The sequence below is a fragment of the Hypomesus transpacificus genome, chromosome 13 (genome assembly GCF_021917145.1).
Source record: "Hypomesus transpacificus isolate Combined female chromosome 13, fHypTra1, whole genome shotgun sequence".
In the NCBI taxonomy this organism is placed as follows: Eukaryota; Metazoa; Chordata; class Actinopteri; order Osmeriformes; family Osmeridae; genus Hypomesus; species Hypomesus transpacificus.
The window spans coordinates 14,368,925-14,383,149 of record NC_061072.1 but is presented as its reverse complement, the minus strand read 5'-3'; the positions used below and the strand labels follow the sequence as shown (position 1 = coordinate 14,383,149).

The window sequence follows — 14,225 nt, the reverse complement described above, 5'->3', positions numbered from 1 at the left end:
AAACTAGGCGTGTTCACATGCACCCATGAACACACATCATATCTGTTTCCAACGTGTCAGCATGACTGACTGGCGCACGCTGCACTGACACACATTGCTTCGGTGGCCTCCGGCGACCGGCACGGAAAGCACAAGGCGATGAAAAGAACGAAAGAATGATCAATCCTCCGCATGTCTCTTCTGAGAAAATTTATTCCAAATATTGCCCCTTTACATCAAAAAGACGAGTGTAAAGCCCGAGTGGGTGGCCGTGGGGATGAGAAACAATCGGGGAGCTGGTGGTCCCTGCGGCCTGGCTACAGCCTGGCCAGCCAGAGCCAGCACCAGGGGGAGGGGGGGAGCGGGAGCAAGGGGGTTAGGGTGTCACAGCCCGGGCAGTCAAGGTTAACACCAGGGGGTGAGAGAGAGGGGGCGGGGGGACATGGGGCTGTGAGGAGAGGGGGAGTGAGAGACTGAGAGCGAAGGTTGAGATCGAGAGAAAAGGGAAATGCTGAGAGGGAGGGAGAGATCGAGAGAGAAGGGAAATGCTGAGAGGGAGAGATTGAGAGGGAGGGAGAAAAGTACAGATGTGAAGAAGAAGGGAGGAAAGAGGGAGGGAGGGAGCGGGAAAGACTGGAGAAGGAGGGTGGAAGAGGACGCCTGCCGGCAGGGAGGGGGGTCGGCGGGACGGAGGGAGGGAGAGTGGGGGAAGAGAGAAAGGGAGGGGAAACGTCTATCTCTCAGTTCGTCATGCTTCCACAGGGAAGCAGAGCACCACCTGCTCAGCAGGGAAAACGGAGAAAAAAACACGTTGATGTCCTGAATGTACACGGAAGTCTTCCACAGACAGACGCGACACACGCACGCACACGCACACAGCACTCCAACACAGGCCTGGCAGAGGTCACAGAGGTCACACTGCAGTAGAAACACAGTCCACAGTCTTGGAGAAAAAACACACACACACACACATCAGCCCCCCTCCGGCGGGCGGCCGCCATCGCTGGTCGTCCCTGGCGACTGCTGGCAGAACAGTGGTGTCGCATCCTGTCTTCTGGGAGGAAGTGTCGAGACATCTCTGGAGAGCTGTGGATGACAGTGAGATGGCTGGTTACACCTTCAGAGAAAGTACTGGAAGATCTCTATTCTGACAGGCCCTAAGCCCACCCACCTGACAGGAGCTCACAAGGACAGCTACGACCACAGGATAAAGGCTAGAGAGAAAAATAGAAATAAAAATAAAAACTGAACCGAGGCACAGAAACGAAAAGGAAATGACGAGAGAGAAAAAGAGAAAGAAAACGGGTCAAAGGGCTGAGCGATTTCATCAGGATTGTTGTTCAGATCAAGCACAATTGCTTTCGGTTCACATCGCAGCACTGTGGAGATTTTAACATCTCGTCTGTGTCGCGCTGCCTGGAAAGTGTGTTCTATCGGAATGTACCTTCTCCTCCAGCTCTTTGATCTGTCTCTTCTGTGCTTCGATCCATTCCTCTAACTCTTTGATTCTCTGTAAGGATCAGCACATATTAGATTAGTCCATTGAAGAGACACACACCGAGAGATGGCTCTACAAAGAATGCTAAAGAGTGACAGAGAGCTAAAGAGAGAGAGAGATACAGACACACAGAGGGAAAGACAGAGAGATAGAGGAGAGAGAAAGAGAGATAGGAGAGAGACAGAGAAAGAGAGAGAGAAAGAGCCACAAACACAGCAGCAGAGAGAGAGAGAGAGAGAGAGAGAGAGAGAGAGAGAGAGAGAGAGAGAGAGAGAGCTACATCATCGACAGCGGCCAGGCTCCAGACATGTAGGCAGTCATGGAGGCAGCGTGGTCCAGACCAGGACCCACCTTCTGGGCGTGCTGCAGCAGGTCCATGCGCTCCCGGAGGATCTGGGAGTCCTTCTCGCGCAGCTCGCTCAGCACCTGCCTCTTCCACTGCTCCACGGCCCCGCGCAGACCCTCCCTCTCCTCCTCCGACAGGCCCGCGGCCAGCTTGGCGCCCGCGTCGTGCTGCAGGGCGTCAAACAGCATGGCCTCCAGCTCCAGGATCCTCTGGGTGGGGGGCGGAGGGGTGGGGGGTGGGGGGGTGGGAGAAGGATGGAGAGGAAGGGGAGGGAGGGGGAGGGAGGGAGAGGAGGGAGGGGGAAATGATGGAATGATGAAGAGGAAGGGGGTAGAAGGATGGGGAGGAAGAGGAGGGAGAATGGGAGGAAGGGGAAGGCGGAGGAAAAGGAGAGAGGAAAAGGAGGAGGACAATAGGGAGGAAGTGGGGTGGAATAAGAATGCATCAAGAAAGAGGAAAGGATTGGTACAGATGGTGGAGGGAGAAAGAGAGGATGAGGAATGAGTGGGTGGCAAAAAGTCCAGTGACTTTGTAAGGCCACCAGAGGGCAGAAATATCCTGTCCAGCTAGATTTTTTATAATTTGTATGTTGTCAGCGCTTAGCATAGAGATCCTCTTGAGTAATCAGGCTCAGGGGTCAAGGGTCAGGAGTCAAGGGTTGGGGGTCACACCTTATGCGCTTGATCCATCGACTGTTTCCTGTAGTCCAGTTCCTCATCCAAGTAGCCTTTCTGCTTACTAAATAGATGCTGGTGAAGACAGACACATACACTACGGTTATGTCTGGGTTATGTGAGCTCTACTGGCTGTGTAATACAGATCAGGAGACTGCACAGGAGCTCAGCCATATACAGGAAGTAGCAACACCAACAGGAAGTAGACACATGCAGTAGGAAGTCAACAGCCAGATTACCTTCTCACTTTCAATGTCCAGCATTTTCTGTTGCAAAGCTGACTTGGTGACTTCTATAGACTCAAGCCACTGAAAGGAGGAGATAGTTTATTGATAAGCCACTAAAAGGAGGAGATTGTTTGTCGGCAAGTGTGTCAACAAGCAGGGACAGCGTGAGCCAAGGGGGAGGGTTGGCATGGTGACACGTTGCCGCTAGCTACCTTCTCAGCCAGGGTCAGCACGGTCCTGGCGTGGATCACCACCACCTGCTCGTCATTGGTCAGGTTCTGGTGCAAGGGCACATGGGAAAAGTACCGGGGTTCAGGATCAAACACACACTGACCACTGAGGTTCCAGATGGAACCATTTAGGAACCCGTAGATCCATAAGGTTGTATTTGGAACCTCTTCATTTTTTTGTAATTTATTTCAGCCTGAACTCTAAGGTCTATCCGTAACCTTCAGCCTGATTTGGTACCTTTTGACAGTCTTTTCAACCAGTGCGTCTACATGTACACATCCATATTAATTCACATCCATGTTAATTCACATCCATGTTCCAGTAATACACATACACCCACATACACGGTGCCACATGTACTTATGAAAAGCAACATACACTTACGGCGTTATCCCCCAGAATGTCCAACTTCTTCATCAGCTCAGAGATGATGATGTCCTGGAAGAGGAGGGGGGAGAAAGAGAGAGGCGGAGGAAGGGAGGAGAGAGTGAGAAGGAGGTGGGACAAGGGGAGGGTATATAGTGGTGTAGAGTGTAGTGGTCTAATGTGTATGGTGTAGTATGCCGTGTGTAGTGGTCCAGTGGTCTAGTGTGTATGGTGTAGTATGCCGTGTGTAGTGGTCCAGTGGTCTAGTGTGTATGGTGTAGTTTGCAGTCTGTAGTGGTCCAGTGGTTTAGTATGTATGGTGTAGTATGCCGTGTGTAGTGGTCCAGTGGTCTAGTGTGTATGGTGTAGTATGCCGTGTGTAGTGGTCCAGTGGTCTAGTGTGTATGGTGTAGTTTGCAGTCTGTAGTGGTCCAGTGGTTTAGTATGTATGGTGTAGTATGCAGTCTGTAGTGGTCCAGTGGTCTAGTATGTATGGTGCAATATGCAGTGTATAGTGGTCTAGTGGTCTAGTGTGCTGGGTGCAGCTCTGGACTCACATGGACTCCCTCTGCCTCACAGTACAGCTGCAGAGGACTGAGGCCTTCAGGAAAGTGGATCTGCTGGAAACTGATGCCCGGAGACCTGCGCTCTCTCTCCTGCAGAACACACACCACCGTCACTAGCCACACTCACACACCGACTTCAATACGCACACTGTGTTTGGGGGGGAGGTGTGTGAGGGTGAGGGGTGTCTGAAGGGTGTGTGTCTGTTTGTGTGTGTGTGAAAGAGAGGGATGCGTCACCTCTAGTTCCAGGATGCGGAACTCTAAGAGTTCGTTCTGGTCTCTGGCGTCCTGGATGTCGTTCTTCAGCCGGGACTCCTCCGTTTCAATGTTCTTGACCTGCGCAACGTGGCAACAGTATCCATGGTTAAAGCGAAGCCTCTTAGGTTTTCCAATCAAATCTTCTTTGTGTTAGGAGATGCATTCACAGAGATCGACATTCCAAGAGATCTCCATTCCTCACCTTCTCCACCAGTTCCTGGTTCCTCTGATACAAAGCCTGCTTCTCTTCGATCCATTTTACATCCTGCAGACACAACTTAGAATACCTGACCTGTGTTTATGTGTGAGCTGTATGTACATGCGGTTTGTGTGTATGTTTGTGGTGTGTTTGCCTGTGTCTGGGTGTGTACATGTGTGTGTGTTTGTGTGTGTTTATGTGTGTTTTTGTGTGTGTGTGTGTGTGGTCTGACCAGGCCTTGCTGAGAGAGAGAACATTCCAGGTCCTGTATCCTGGTTTGATAGCGCAGCAGCTGTGCGTGGAGCTGTTCCCTGATCTGGAGAGTAGAGGAGACATGATCAGAGACAGACAGACAGACAGACAGACAGACAGACAGACAGACAGTCAGACAGGCAGACATACAGACAAGCAGTCAGACAGGCAGTCAGACAGGCAGACAGGCAGTCAGACAGGCAGACAGGCAGACAGGCAGACAGGCAGTCAGACAGGTAGTCAGACAGGCAGACAGGCAGACAGACAGACAGACAGGCAGACAGGCAGTCAGACAGGTCCTCACCTTCAGCTCCTTCTCGGCGTCGAAGGTGCCCCCGACCTGCTCCTGCAGCAGAGCGTAGGCCCTCTGCAGAGCCTGGTACTCCATGGTCAGCTGACGAAACCTCAACTCGGTCTCCTCACGCACCATACCCTGCAGCACACACACACACACATGCCTTTACACACACATACACACACACACAGACACACACACACACCTACAGACACACTTACAGAGGCACGCACAGGCACACACACATACACAGACGCATTGACATATAGACGCACACAGACGCACATACACACAGACGTACACACACATATACAAACACATGCACATCAGCACCAGGGTTGAGGGGTTTGAGGGTGATAGAGGCAGGAGGTCAGAGGTCAGGCGGTCGTCTTCCTCACCTCCTCGGGGTCCTCATCCGGGGTGCAGGGGGTGTGGACAGAGACGGACGAGCCGTCAGAGTCCACAGACGCTTCCTCGTCATAACCGAAGAACGTCTCGATCACTGGCTGCTAGGAGACACAGCCCAGGTCAGACACACCCAGGTCAGACACCCCCCAGGTCAGACACCCCCCAGGTCAGACACCCCCCAGGTCAGACACACCCAGGTCAGACACACCCAGGTCAGACACCCCCCAGGTCAGACACCCCCCAGGTCAGACACAGCCCAGGTCAGACACACCCAGGTGAGACACACCCAGGTCAGACACCCCCCAGGTCAGACACCCCCCAGGTCAGACACACCCCAGGTCAGACACCCCCCAGGTCAGACACCCCCCAGGTCAGACACCCCCCAGGTCAGACACACCCAGGTCAGACACACATCTGACTCTGTAACACCTGTTCATATTAGTTGAATAGTTTCTTTCCACTGTGTGTGTTTCTACTGTCTACTCTTCTGTTGTGATTTCTAATGTGTTTCTGCTGGGTTTCTAATGTATTTCTGCTGAGTTTCTACTGTGGTTCTGCTGGGTTTCTACTGGGGTCTCCTGTGGTTTAAATGTCGTTTCCCTGTGTTTCTACTGTGTGTCTACTGTGAGCTCCCACCTTACAGGCTCGGAAGCCTTTCTTCCTGCGGCCAGAGTCCTGCCGTCTGTACCTCAATAACATGTCTCTCTCCTGGAGCACAGCAGCACAGAGGGAGGCAGGAGGGAGGAAAAAAAGAAGGAAACGAAGAAGATAGAAAGGAAAAAAGAAAGAAAGGAATGAAGAAAGAAAGAAAGAAAGAAAGGGAGGGAGGGAGAAAACCACAAAGGAATATGTGGAATGACAAGAGGACACAAAGATAAGCTCATGATTATTCATCAATGCAGCAGTTCATATGCATGACATAATACATAATTCAAGTCAAACTTTCCAGAGAGTGTGTTTCTGCACTGAGCTTGGAGACAAAGAGATCCAACTTACAATGACCGTTTTCACATAGCCAGCTGTTTCCAGTGCCTGGAAATCAATCACAAACAGATTCACAGACACACAAACTAAACAGCCCTGTATAACGGTAATGAACCTGACAAGATGACAGAGAGAGCAAATCAGTAACAGAGAGAGAGCTTGTCTGGCAGTGAACAACTAAGACATCAAGAGAGAGGGGAGGAGGGGGTGTGAGTGAAAGACACAGAACGAGAAAGAGATAGAAAGAAAGAGACAAAGAGACAGAGGGAGAGACAGAGAGGGGGAGAGACAGAGAAAGGGAGAGACTGACAGAAAGTGATCGACAGAGACAGAAAGAGAGCGAGAGAGAGAGAGAGAGCGAGAGAGAGAGGAACAGAGACAGAGAGAAAGAGCGAGAGAGAGAGGAACATAGACAGAGATAGAGAGACAGAGAGAAAGAGAGAGAGAGAGACAGAGAGAGGAACAGACACAGAGAGAGAGTCATGGTGATACCTTTGACAGGTCGTCGATGATGTTCTGCTGCTCCAGCACCTGCAGTCGGAGGAACTCTATCTCCCTCTCCTCCTGGCTCTGGTCCAGGTCGTTCAGAGAGCTGGGTCTGCGGATGGTCCCAGCCTTCTCCCTCTGGAGAGGAAAGGGTCAAACATGGAATCACACCAACATAATCTGTCTAGGGTTTAAAGGGCTAAACGTGTTGAAACTTGTCTACACAGTCAAGAGAGGAAAGGGTTAACCACGGAGAACATATCATTCAATCTGTCTATGGATTAAAGGGTTAGACAGGTATGCACTCAATCGGTCTGGGGATTAAAGGGTTGAACGTGTATAAACTTGTAATCTACCATGCCAAGAGATTAAAGGGTTAAACCCAAACATATAATCCAATCTGCCTCGGTGAAAGGGTTGAAAGTGTAGGGCCTCTACACTTTAACTTCTATTTTTTCCAGGTGGAAAAACGTTGTTTTGGTTCAGGCTGAGGGTCGGTGGCTCAGGGGGCTCAGGGGTCGTACCATCTCCATGTTCTCCTGGGTGACGAAGCGCAGCTTGTTCTCCATGCGGTGCAGGGCGTGAGCCAGCTCCTCATTCTTCCTGCTCAGTCTCTTGTTCTTGTCCAGCAGGGGCATGAACTGGCTCTCTGTCTCTCTCAGACGCTTCAGCTGTACACACACACACACACAGACATGCACATACATACACAGACACAGACATGCACATACACACAACCGGGGTCAGAAAGGATTGACAGTGGCTCCAAGACCTGATTTTAGTCAGAGTCAGAGCAAGCTGGGGTAGAAGCATGGTCGTTTAAAGGCATGTTGAAGACCAGAAGGTAATTCTGTGGAGGGGGGAGAGAGTTGTGAGGTGGAGTTGGTATTCTGTTGGCAGACAGGGAAGGCTGACTTCTGATTTAATGATACAGTGTACCTGGGAAAGAAGGGAGGTCTTACTGTAACGGTGAAAATGCTGATGTGGGTTTTTTTCCAAAACACATTAGAGAATGTTCTAGAGTCATGTGCTCCTGACGGAGAGGTTGCGGAGGGTCTTGTAGTATGGAGTCTTAAAATGTAGTTAAGAATACTGGACCTTGATATCTCCAGGGGCGAATCTAGGTTCCCACTTTTGGGCGGACTAAGCCCCTAGATAAAACTATTATTTTTCCTGTGAACCAGCAAAACTAGGTGGGTCTGGGGGCATGTTCCCCCCAGAATAATTTTCTTTCACAACGGCAGGGTCATTCCTACGGTCTATTGAAGTCATGAACCGAGGAATTAGGTGCAGTAAGAGGAAAGAGAAAAAAAAACTCAACAATAATGTACACGCACACACACACACACACACACACGCACACACACGCACACACACACACAGCAGTCCTCACCAGCTCGTTGCGTTCTTCAGACAGCAGGGCATTGCGGTCCTCCAGCTTGCGGGTGATGGCACTCAGCTCGGCGATCTTCAGCTGGAAACGCCGCACGTCCTTGTCATCCAACTGCTGCTCCGACACAAACCGTTCCTACATCAGCAGGGAGCTGCTTCCCAAACACCTACCACACACCTCCTCTAACCTACCAGAACCTACCATAGCCCAGTATAGATCGGATTCATACACAGCATACACAGAGACCTACCAATTAAGGCACCAAGAGATCGCAGACTTGATTCAAATACATAAGAATATGAGCACATTCAAGCAGACGCGTTCACAATGAACAAAGAACCGCGGCAGCATTCATTTCATCCAGTGCCATGCAAATGAGAGCCAGGTGTGTTTGTGTATGCATGCATGTGTGGGGACTTGCACTTCCTGTGTGTGTTTCTGCTCTACTTTCCAGTGTGTGTCTGTCCTTCACTGTCTTGCATGTGGATTCTTTATGGTTCTGTGTGTGTGTGTGTGTGTGTCTGTGTGTGTCGGTACGGTTGTGTGTGTGTCCTGGTTTAGGAGGAGGGTAGAGTGGAGCTGAGAGGAGAGCTACATGCTGAACGTCTCGTCTGGTTCCAGGTCTGGTCTAGTCTACTAGTTCCACAGAGAGGGCACACAACGCCAGCACACAAAGTAGGCAGACAGAAACCATCCAACACCAATGGCTGCGATTGGAGAAAACACAAACAACTCAGGCTGTGATTGGGCGGTTTCAGGCACTCCCTCACCCATCATCAAAGCAAAACATGTCATGCTCAGTTTTGACCGAAACCAACAGCGTGCATGAAAAAAAGACAAATGCAACTCAACAGTCAGGGGTTGTACAGCAGACGTGTCCTACAACAGTGACCTGCAAAGACCACTGCCCTCTGGCTACACTTGGCTAGCTGGACTACCACTTCCTCCCTGGTCGGGCAGAGGAAGGAAGGGAGCGAGGGAAGAAGAAAAGGGAGGGAGGGAGAATGCCAGGAAGGAAGTTGGAGGGAGGGAGAATGGAGGGAGGGAGGCAGGGCCGGAGGCAGAAACTCAGGGAGAGAGGGAGAAGCGACTGTACTGTGGGCATGGGAGGAAGATGGGAGTGCGGACGAGGGAGGGAGGGAGGAGGAAGGGGAGGGATGTAGGAGAATGGAGGGAGGAAGGAAGGAAGAAGGGATGGAGGGAGGCAGGCAGAAATAAAGAAAGGAGGCAGGGAGGGAGAGAGGAAGAAGGGAGGGAGGCAGAAGCAACTGTAGGCTACTAGGACCTAGCTACAGTTCGGTATCATTCGTGGCAGGAGGAGGAGGGAGGAGGGTGATGTTCTTACGGGGCTGTTGGGGTGCTCTGCTGAGGCCTGGCCAGCTCTGGGGCTCTGCAGGCCCCTGTCCGTGTCTCGGAGCTGGGCTAGCTGCTGCTCCACCGCCTGCTTCTGCAGCTGGAGCCTCTGCGAGTGGCCCGCCTGCAGCCCCAACGCCTTGTCCAGCACACACACTGCTCTGTCTTTCACCTTAATCTCATCCATCTACAGGACACACACACATACACACCAACCGCCCACGCACGCACACATGCACGCAAACGCAGGGGACAAACACAGATGCAAGGACGCGACGCACAAGTAAGGAGACACATACACACACACACACATACACACACAGGTACACGCACAGAGATCCACACTGCTGTGTGGGCACAGGTCCGCTTGCCCAGCTGCCTTGTTACCATGGGAACCCGGCTAACTGTGAATCCCGCCCCGTCTTATCGATGAGCTCATCCGAATGGTCTCCCTGGCGTGCTTTCCCTGACGGGGTTCTTTCCACCGCCGTCGTTTCTTTCCTCTTGCTCGCATCCCTCTCTCCCCCCCACAGCCCACCCTTCCTCCTCTACTCCCCCTCCTCCTCTTCTCCCCCCTCCTCCTCCCTCTCACCTTCATGTTCCTCTGCTTTTAAACAGAAAGCCTGACACAATAAGGCATGTGTGCGCGTGTCAAAACGGACGCGAGTAATGTGTGTGTGTGTGCCTATGTGCGATGTCGTAAGGTGTGATTTGGTCCGCATGTGTGTGGACTGGTTGGGCCTGAGAGGGGGGGAGGGGGGGGGGACAGAGAGACAGCAGCGTGGGGTCTCACCAGCCGGCGGATCTCCCTCTCACACTCCTTCTTGATGCGCGTGATCTCCTCCTGGTGGAAGTGGTGGACGCTGCGGATCTCTGCCGCCTTGGTCTTGTCGGCCTGCAGGGCCACGGTCAGGGACTCTTCCATGTGCCGCCGCGCCCCCTTCATCTCCAGGAGCTCCTGCTGCATCCGGCTCCTCTCCCCGTCGTAGCTCCGCCGCGCCTCCTCCCGCGCCTCCAGCACTAGCGCCGTCTTCTCCTTGTCGGAGGCGCCGTCGCGCAGCGCGCCCACCAGCCCCTGCAGCCTCACGATCTCGCCGTCCTTCACCTTGATGACGCGCAGCAGCTCGCTCTCGTGTTGCCGCAGCAACGACTCGCGGACGGCGTGGACCTCCTTGAGCTTCTCCTCATGGAGCTTGGCGCGCAGCTCCGTGGCGGCCACCGTGGAGCGGTTCTGCTCGTGGCGCACCTCCTGGCTCTTCTCACGCTCCAGACGGCTCACCTGGGGAAGACAGGGACCACGGCAGGTAGGGGTTAGACCAGGGCCAGGGCCAGGGCCAGGGCCAGGGCCAGGGCCAGGGCCAAGGCCAGGACTAGGACCAGGACTAGGACTAGGACCAGGGCCAGGGCCAGGACCAGGACATGTTGCGTAACACATGTTAATTTTGTGATTTCAGTGATTGAATCTAGAGTTGTGTTGGTCTCAGCACTGTTCCATGTATCTTTCAAATTACAGCTAGCATTATACCAGACAATTTACTGAAGTTACTCTAGGTGAAGTATTACTATACTTTATTTAAGTTTAGGTGGTCTCTACTGTACTGTAGTGTTGGTGGACTCTACTGTGCTCTAGTGTAGGTAGTCTCTACTGTACTGTTGTGCAGGTAGTCTCTATTGTACTGTAGTGTAGGTGGTCTCTACTGTGCTCTAGTGTAGGTGGTCTCTACTCTAGTGTAGGTGGTCTCTACTGTGCTCTAGTGTAGGTGGTCTCTACTCTAGTGTAGGTGGTCTCTACTGTGCTCTAGTGTAGGTGGTCTCTACTGTGCTCTAGTGTAGGTGGTCTCTACTGTAGTGTAGGTGGTCTCTACTGTGCTCTAGTGTAGGTGGTCTCTACTCTAGTGTAGGTGGTCTCTACTGTGCTCTAGTGTAGGTGGTCTCTACTGTACTGTAGTGTAGGTGGTCTCTACTGTGCTCTAGTGTAGGTGGTCTCTACTCTAGTGTAGGTGGTCTCTACTGTGCTCTAGTGTAGGTGGTCTCTACTCTAGTGTAGGTGGTCTCTACTGTAGTGTAGGTGGTCTCTACTGTGCTCTAGTGTAGGTGGTCTCTACTCTAGTGTAGGTGGTCTCTACTGTGCACTAGTCTAGGTGGTCTCTACTCTAGTATAGGTGGTCTCTACTGTACTGTAGTGTAGGTGGTCTCTACTGTACTGTAGTGTAGGTGGTCTCTACTGTACTGTAGGTGGTCTCTACTGTGCTCTAGTGTAGGTGGTCTCTACTGTGCTCTAGTGTAGGTGGTGTACTCGCCCTGGTCTTCTCCTGCTGCAGTTCAATCTGGATGTCCGTCAGTTTAGCCCTCAGCTCTTCGTTGGCGGATTGGAGTGTTGCCATGGCGTCAACCTTCTCCGATCTGCCTCGACCCCCAGGTCCCTTCTTAGACATGGTGAGGTGACCCCTGACCCCACGGGAACAGCCTGAGCTTCACTGGTGTCAGCCCTTGTACTCCTTCACCACCTCAGCTCCTGCTCCATCGCCTCTGACACCTGCAACGTCAACAACAATATAACAACACAGTTATGTCAACAACAACAACATTAAATAACACCCAGCAGCGTCAACAACTATAAGAATGAGAACATACAGCAATGTCCACAACAACATACACACATACAACAACATAAACAACAACAGTGTAACAACACACTGCAATGTCGACAACAACAACAGTACAAACACACAACATAAATAACATACCAACACACAGCAATATCAACAATAGCATCCCAACCCCCTTCAACAACGTAAGAATGACATGACAAAGCAATGGAATCAACCAAATGAATAGATTTCAGAATCTACCAAAAGAGCTCCCGATCAATAAATACATAGTTGTTGTAGTAAATAGGGACACACGGCAGTCCCCAAACTGATCCATGTTCCACAGTCCCAGTGGCCTTTATTAGACTTCTTTAGACACCGAAAGACACAAACATGCACAAAGCCTCTTCATTGGTCTAATTTTGATCACCAATATGGATCACCACACGCCAACCTCACCAGCGATGACAAATCACAGCACACCAGGTGCTCAGCCTACATTCCAAGCAAAACCCTGGAACATTCTACCCATACTGAATACTTCATTTTGTACCGTACATAGTCCTACACATATCCCACTGCCTCAAGACCACATAACACACCCTACCTCTCCTGTACTTAGCCCCACTGCCTCATGACCTTAGTCCTACACATGTCCCACTGCCTCTACTCTGGAGGACATGTCCACCTGTCTCCAGGATCAGCAGTGCAAGAGAGAGGAACCTCATCCATGCACACTGGTACACAGTGGAGGTCTCAGAGTGTGGTAGGTCCAGGCTAGCACACAAATGACAGGCTTGTTCTTCCACGGGCCAGTACTGACATCATGGTGTGTGTGTGTGTGTGTGTGTATGGAGGCAGACACAGGCAGTACTGACTCCATGTTGTTTAGACGAGAGGTGCTGCAGCTGCTGTTGTTTATATCGACCACCGTAACTTACAGCTAAGCCCTCACACACACACACACACACACTCACGCTCACGTACATTACACCTGTCAGCAGACTAGAGGTCTATTCAATAACATTCACACCAGTCAGATTAGCGGCCATAAACAGCTCCCGTAGTCGGACACACCGATACAGTCTTTGCAGAACCACCCACCCTTCCACAACACTAACCTTGTAAACATGGTCCAACCTGTCAGTCTGTCTGTGCAGCTCTATGCTGAATAGTATCCATCCACAAACTCTCCATCCTCACGTCCTGTCACCCACATGTCCTCCCATCCTCACACTCATCCTCACATCCTCCTCTTCTACCTTCCTCGCACCCCTACCCCACGCTCCCTCTGACAATACAGCTCCCACCAGACAGATCATTCACTGCACCTCCTCTTATCCCAGTAATACTGCTCCTGGTGCACCTCCTGAGCCAGCAATACTGCTCCTGCTGCACCTCCTCCTAACCTGTTAATACTGCTCCTGGTGCACCTCCTCCAAACCCAGTAATACTGGTCCTGGTGCACCTCCTTCAAACCCCGTAATACTGGTCCTGGTGCACCTCCTTCAAACCCCGTAATACTGCTCCTGGTGCACCTCCTTCAAACCCCGTAATACTGCTCCTGGTGCACCTCCTTCAAACCCCGTAATACTGCTCCTGGTGCACCTCCTTCAAACCCCGTAATACTGCTCCTGGTGCACCTCCTTCAAACCCCGTAATACTGCTCCTGGTGCACCTCCTTCAAACCCCGTAATCCTGCTCCTGGACAGGAGTCCTGGTGCACCTCCTCCTACCCAGTAATACTGGTCCTGCAGCCTCAGCCTGAAGTAACAACATTGCCGCTGCGCCCAGCCCTGGCTGGGAACATCACGGCATGCACCCACTAGCCCGGGAAACGGCAGGCCTGGCAGGATGAATCATCAAAACAGCAGCGAGCAGACGGAAGGAGAGCAGGAAGGATGGGAGCGAGCGCAAAAAGGAAGGATGGAGAAGCGGAGAGGAAAAGAGGGATGGAGAGGAAATGAGGAGGAGAGGAGGAGATGGTGGGCTTACCGTGAACACACCCCCCTCCCTGCTGAAGACAGGATCAAGCCCGGCAGGAGAGAGGGAGCAGAGGAGGAGGTGGAGGACGCTGCATGAGCCCGCGTACACGACACACACACATGCGTGCGTGCCT

General features: G+C 52.0%; 1 protein-coding gene across 1 annotated transcript; it reads right to left on the bottom strand.

The window, feature by feature from the left end:
• Nucleotides 1-574: 574 nt before the first annotated feature.
• On the bottom strand, nt 575-14,141 carry jakmip3 (Janus kinase and microtubule interacting protein 3). The gene is made up of 23 exons (XM_047033033.1): nt 14,102-14,141; nt 11,816-12,051; nt 10,309-10,794; nt 9,508-9,702; nt 8,163-8,276; nt 7,294-7,440; nt 6,776-6,907; nt 6,296-6,331; nt 5,936-6,007; nt 5,290-5,400; nt 4,901-5,029; nt 4,577-4,660; nt 4,348-4,410; nt 4,125-4,223; nt 3,879-3,977; nt 3,340-3,393; nt 2,937-3,002; nt 2,737-2,805; nt 2,495-2,572; nt 1,829-2,032; nt 1,424-1,489; nt 1,151-1,193; nt 575-1,065 (listed from the first exon to the last, which is right to left on the bottom strand). Exons 2-23 carry the CDS (start codon nt 11,948-11,950, stop codon nt 893-895), a joined length of 2,655 nt encoding a protein of 884 aa, XP_046888989.1. The 5' UTR covers nt 11,951-12,051; nt 14,102-14,141; the 3' UTR covers nt 575-892.
• Nucleotides 14,142-14,225: the final 84 nt, after the last annotated feature.

What these genes read in the sequence shown, in the direction of transcription:
- jakmip3 (XM_047033033.1), bottom strand. Translation starts at nt 11,950, where the DNA reads ATGTCTAAGAAGGGACCTGGGGGTCGAGGCAGATCGGAGAAGGTTGAC. An exon ending in ACATTCTGGGGGATAACGCC is followed by an intron (nt 3,003 to 3,339) that starts GTAAGTGTATGT and finishes CCCTTGCACCAG; the next exon opens with AACCTGACCAATGACGAGCA. An exon ending in TCAAAGAGCTGGAGGAGAAG is followed by an intron (nt 1,194 to 1,423) that starts GTACATTCCGAT and finishes TTTTCTCTCTAG; the next exon opens with CCTTTATCCTGTGGTCGTAG.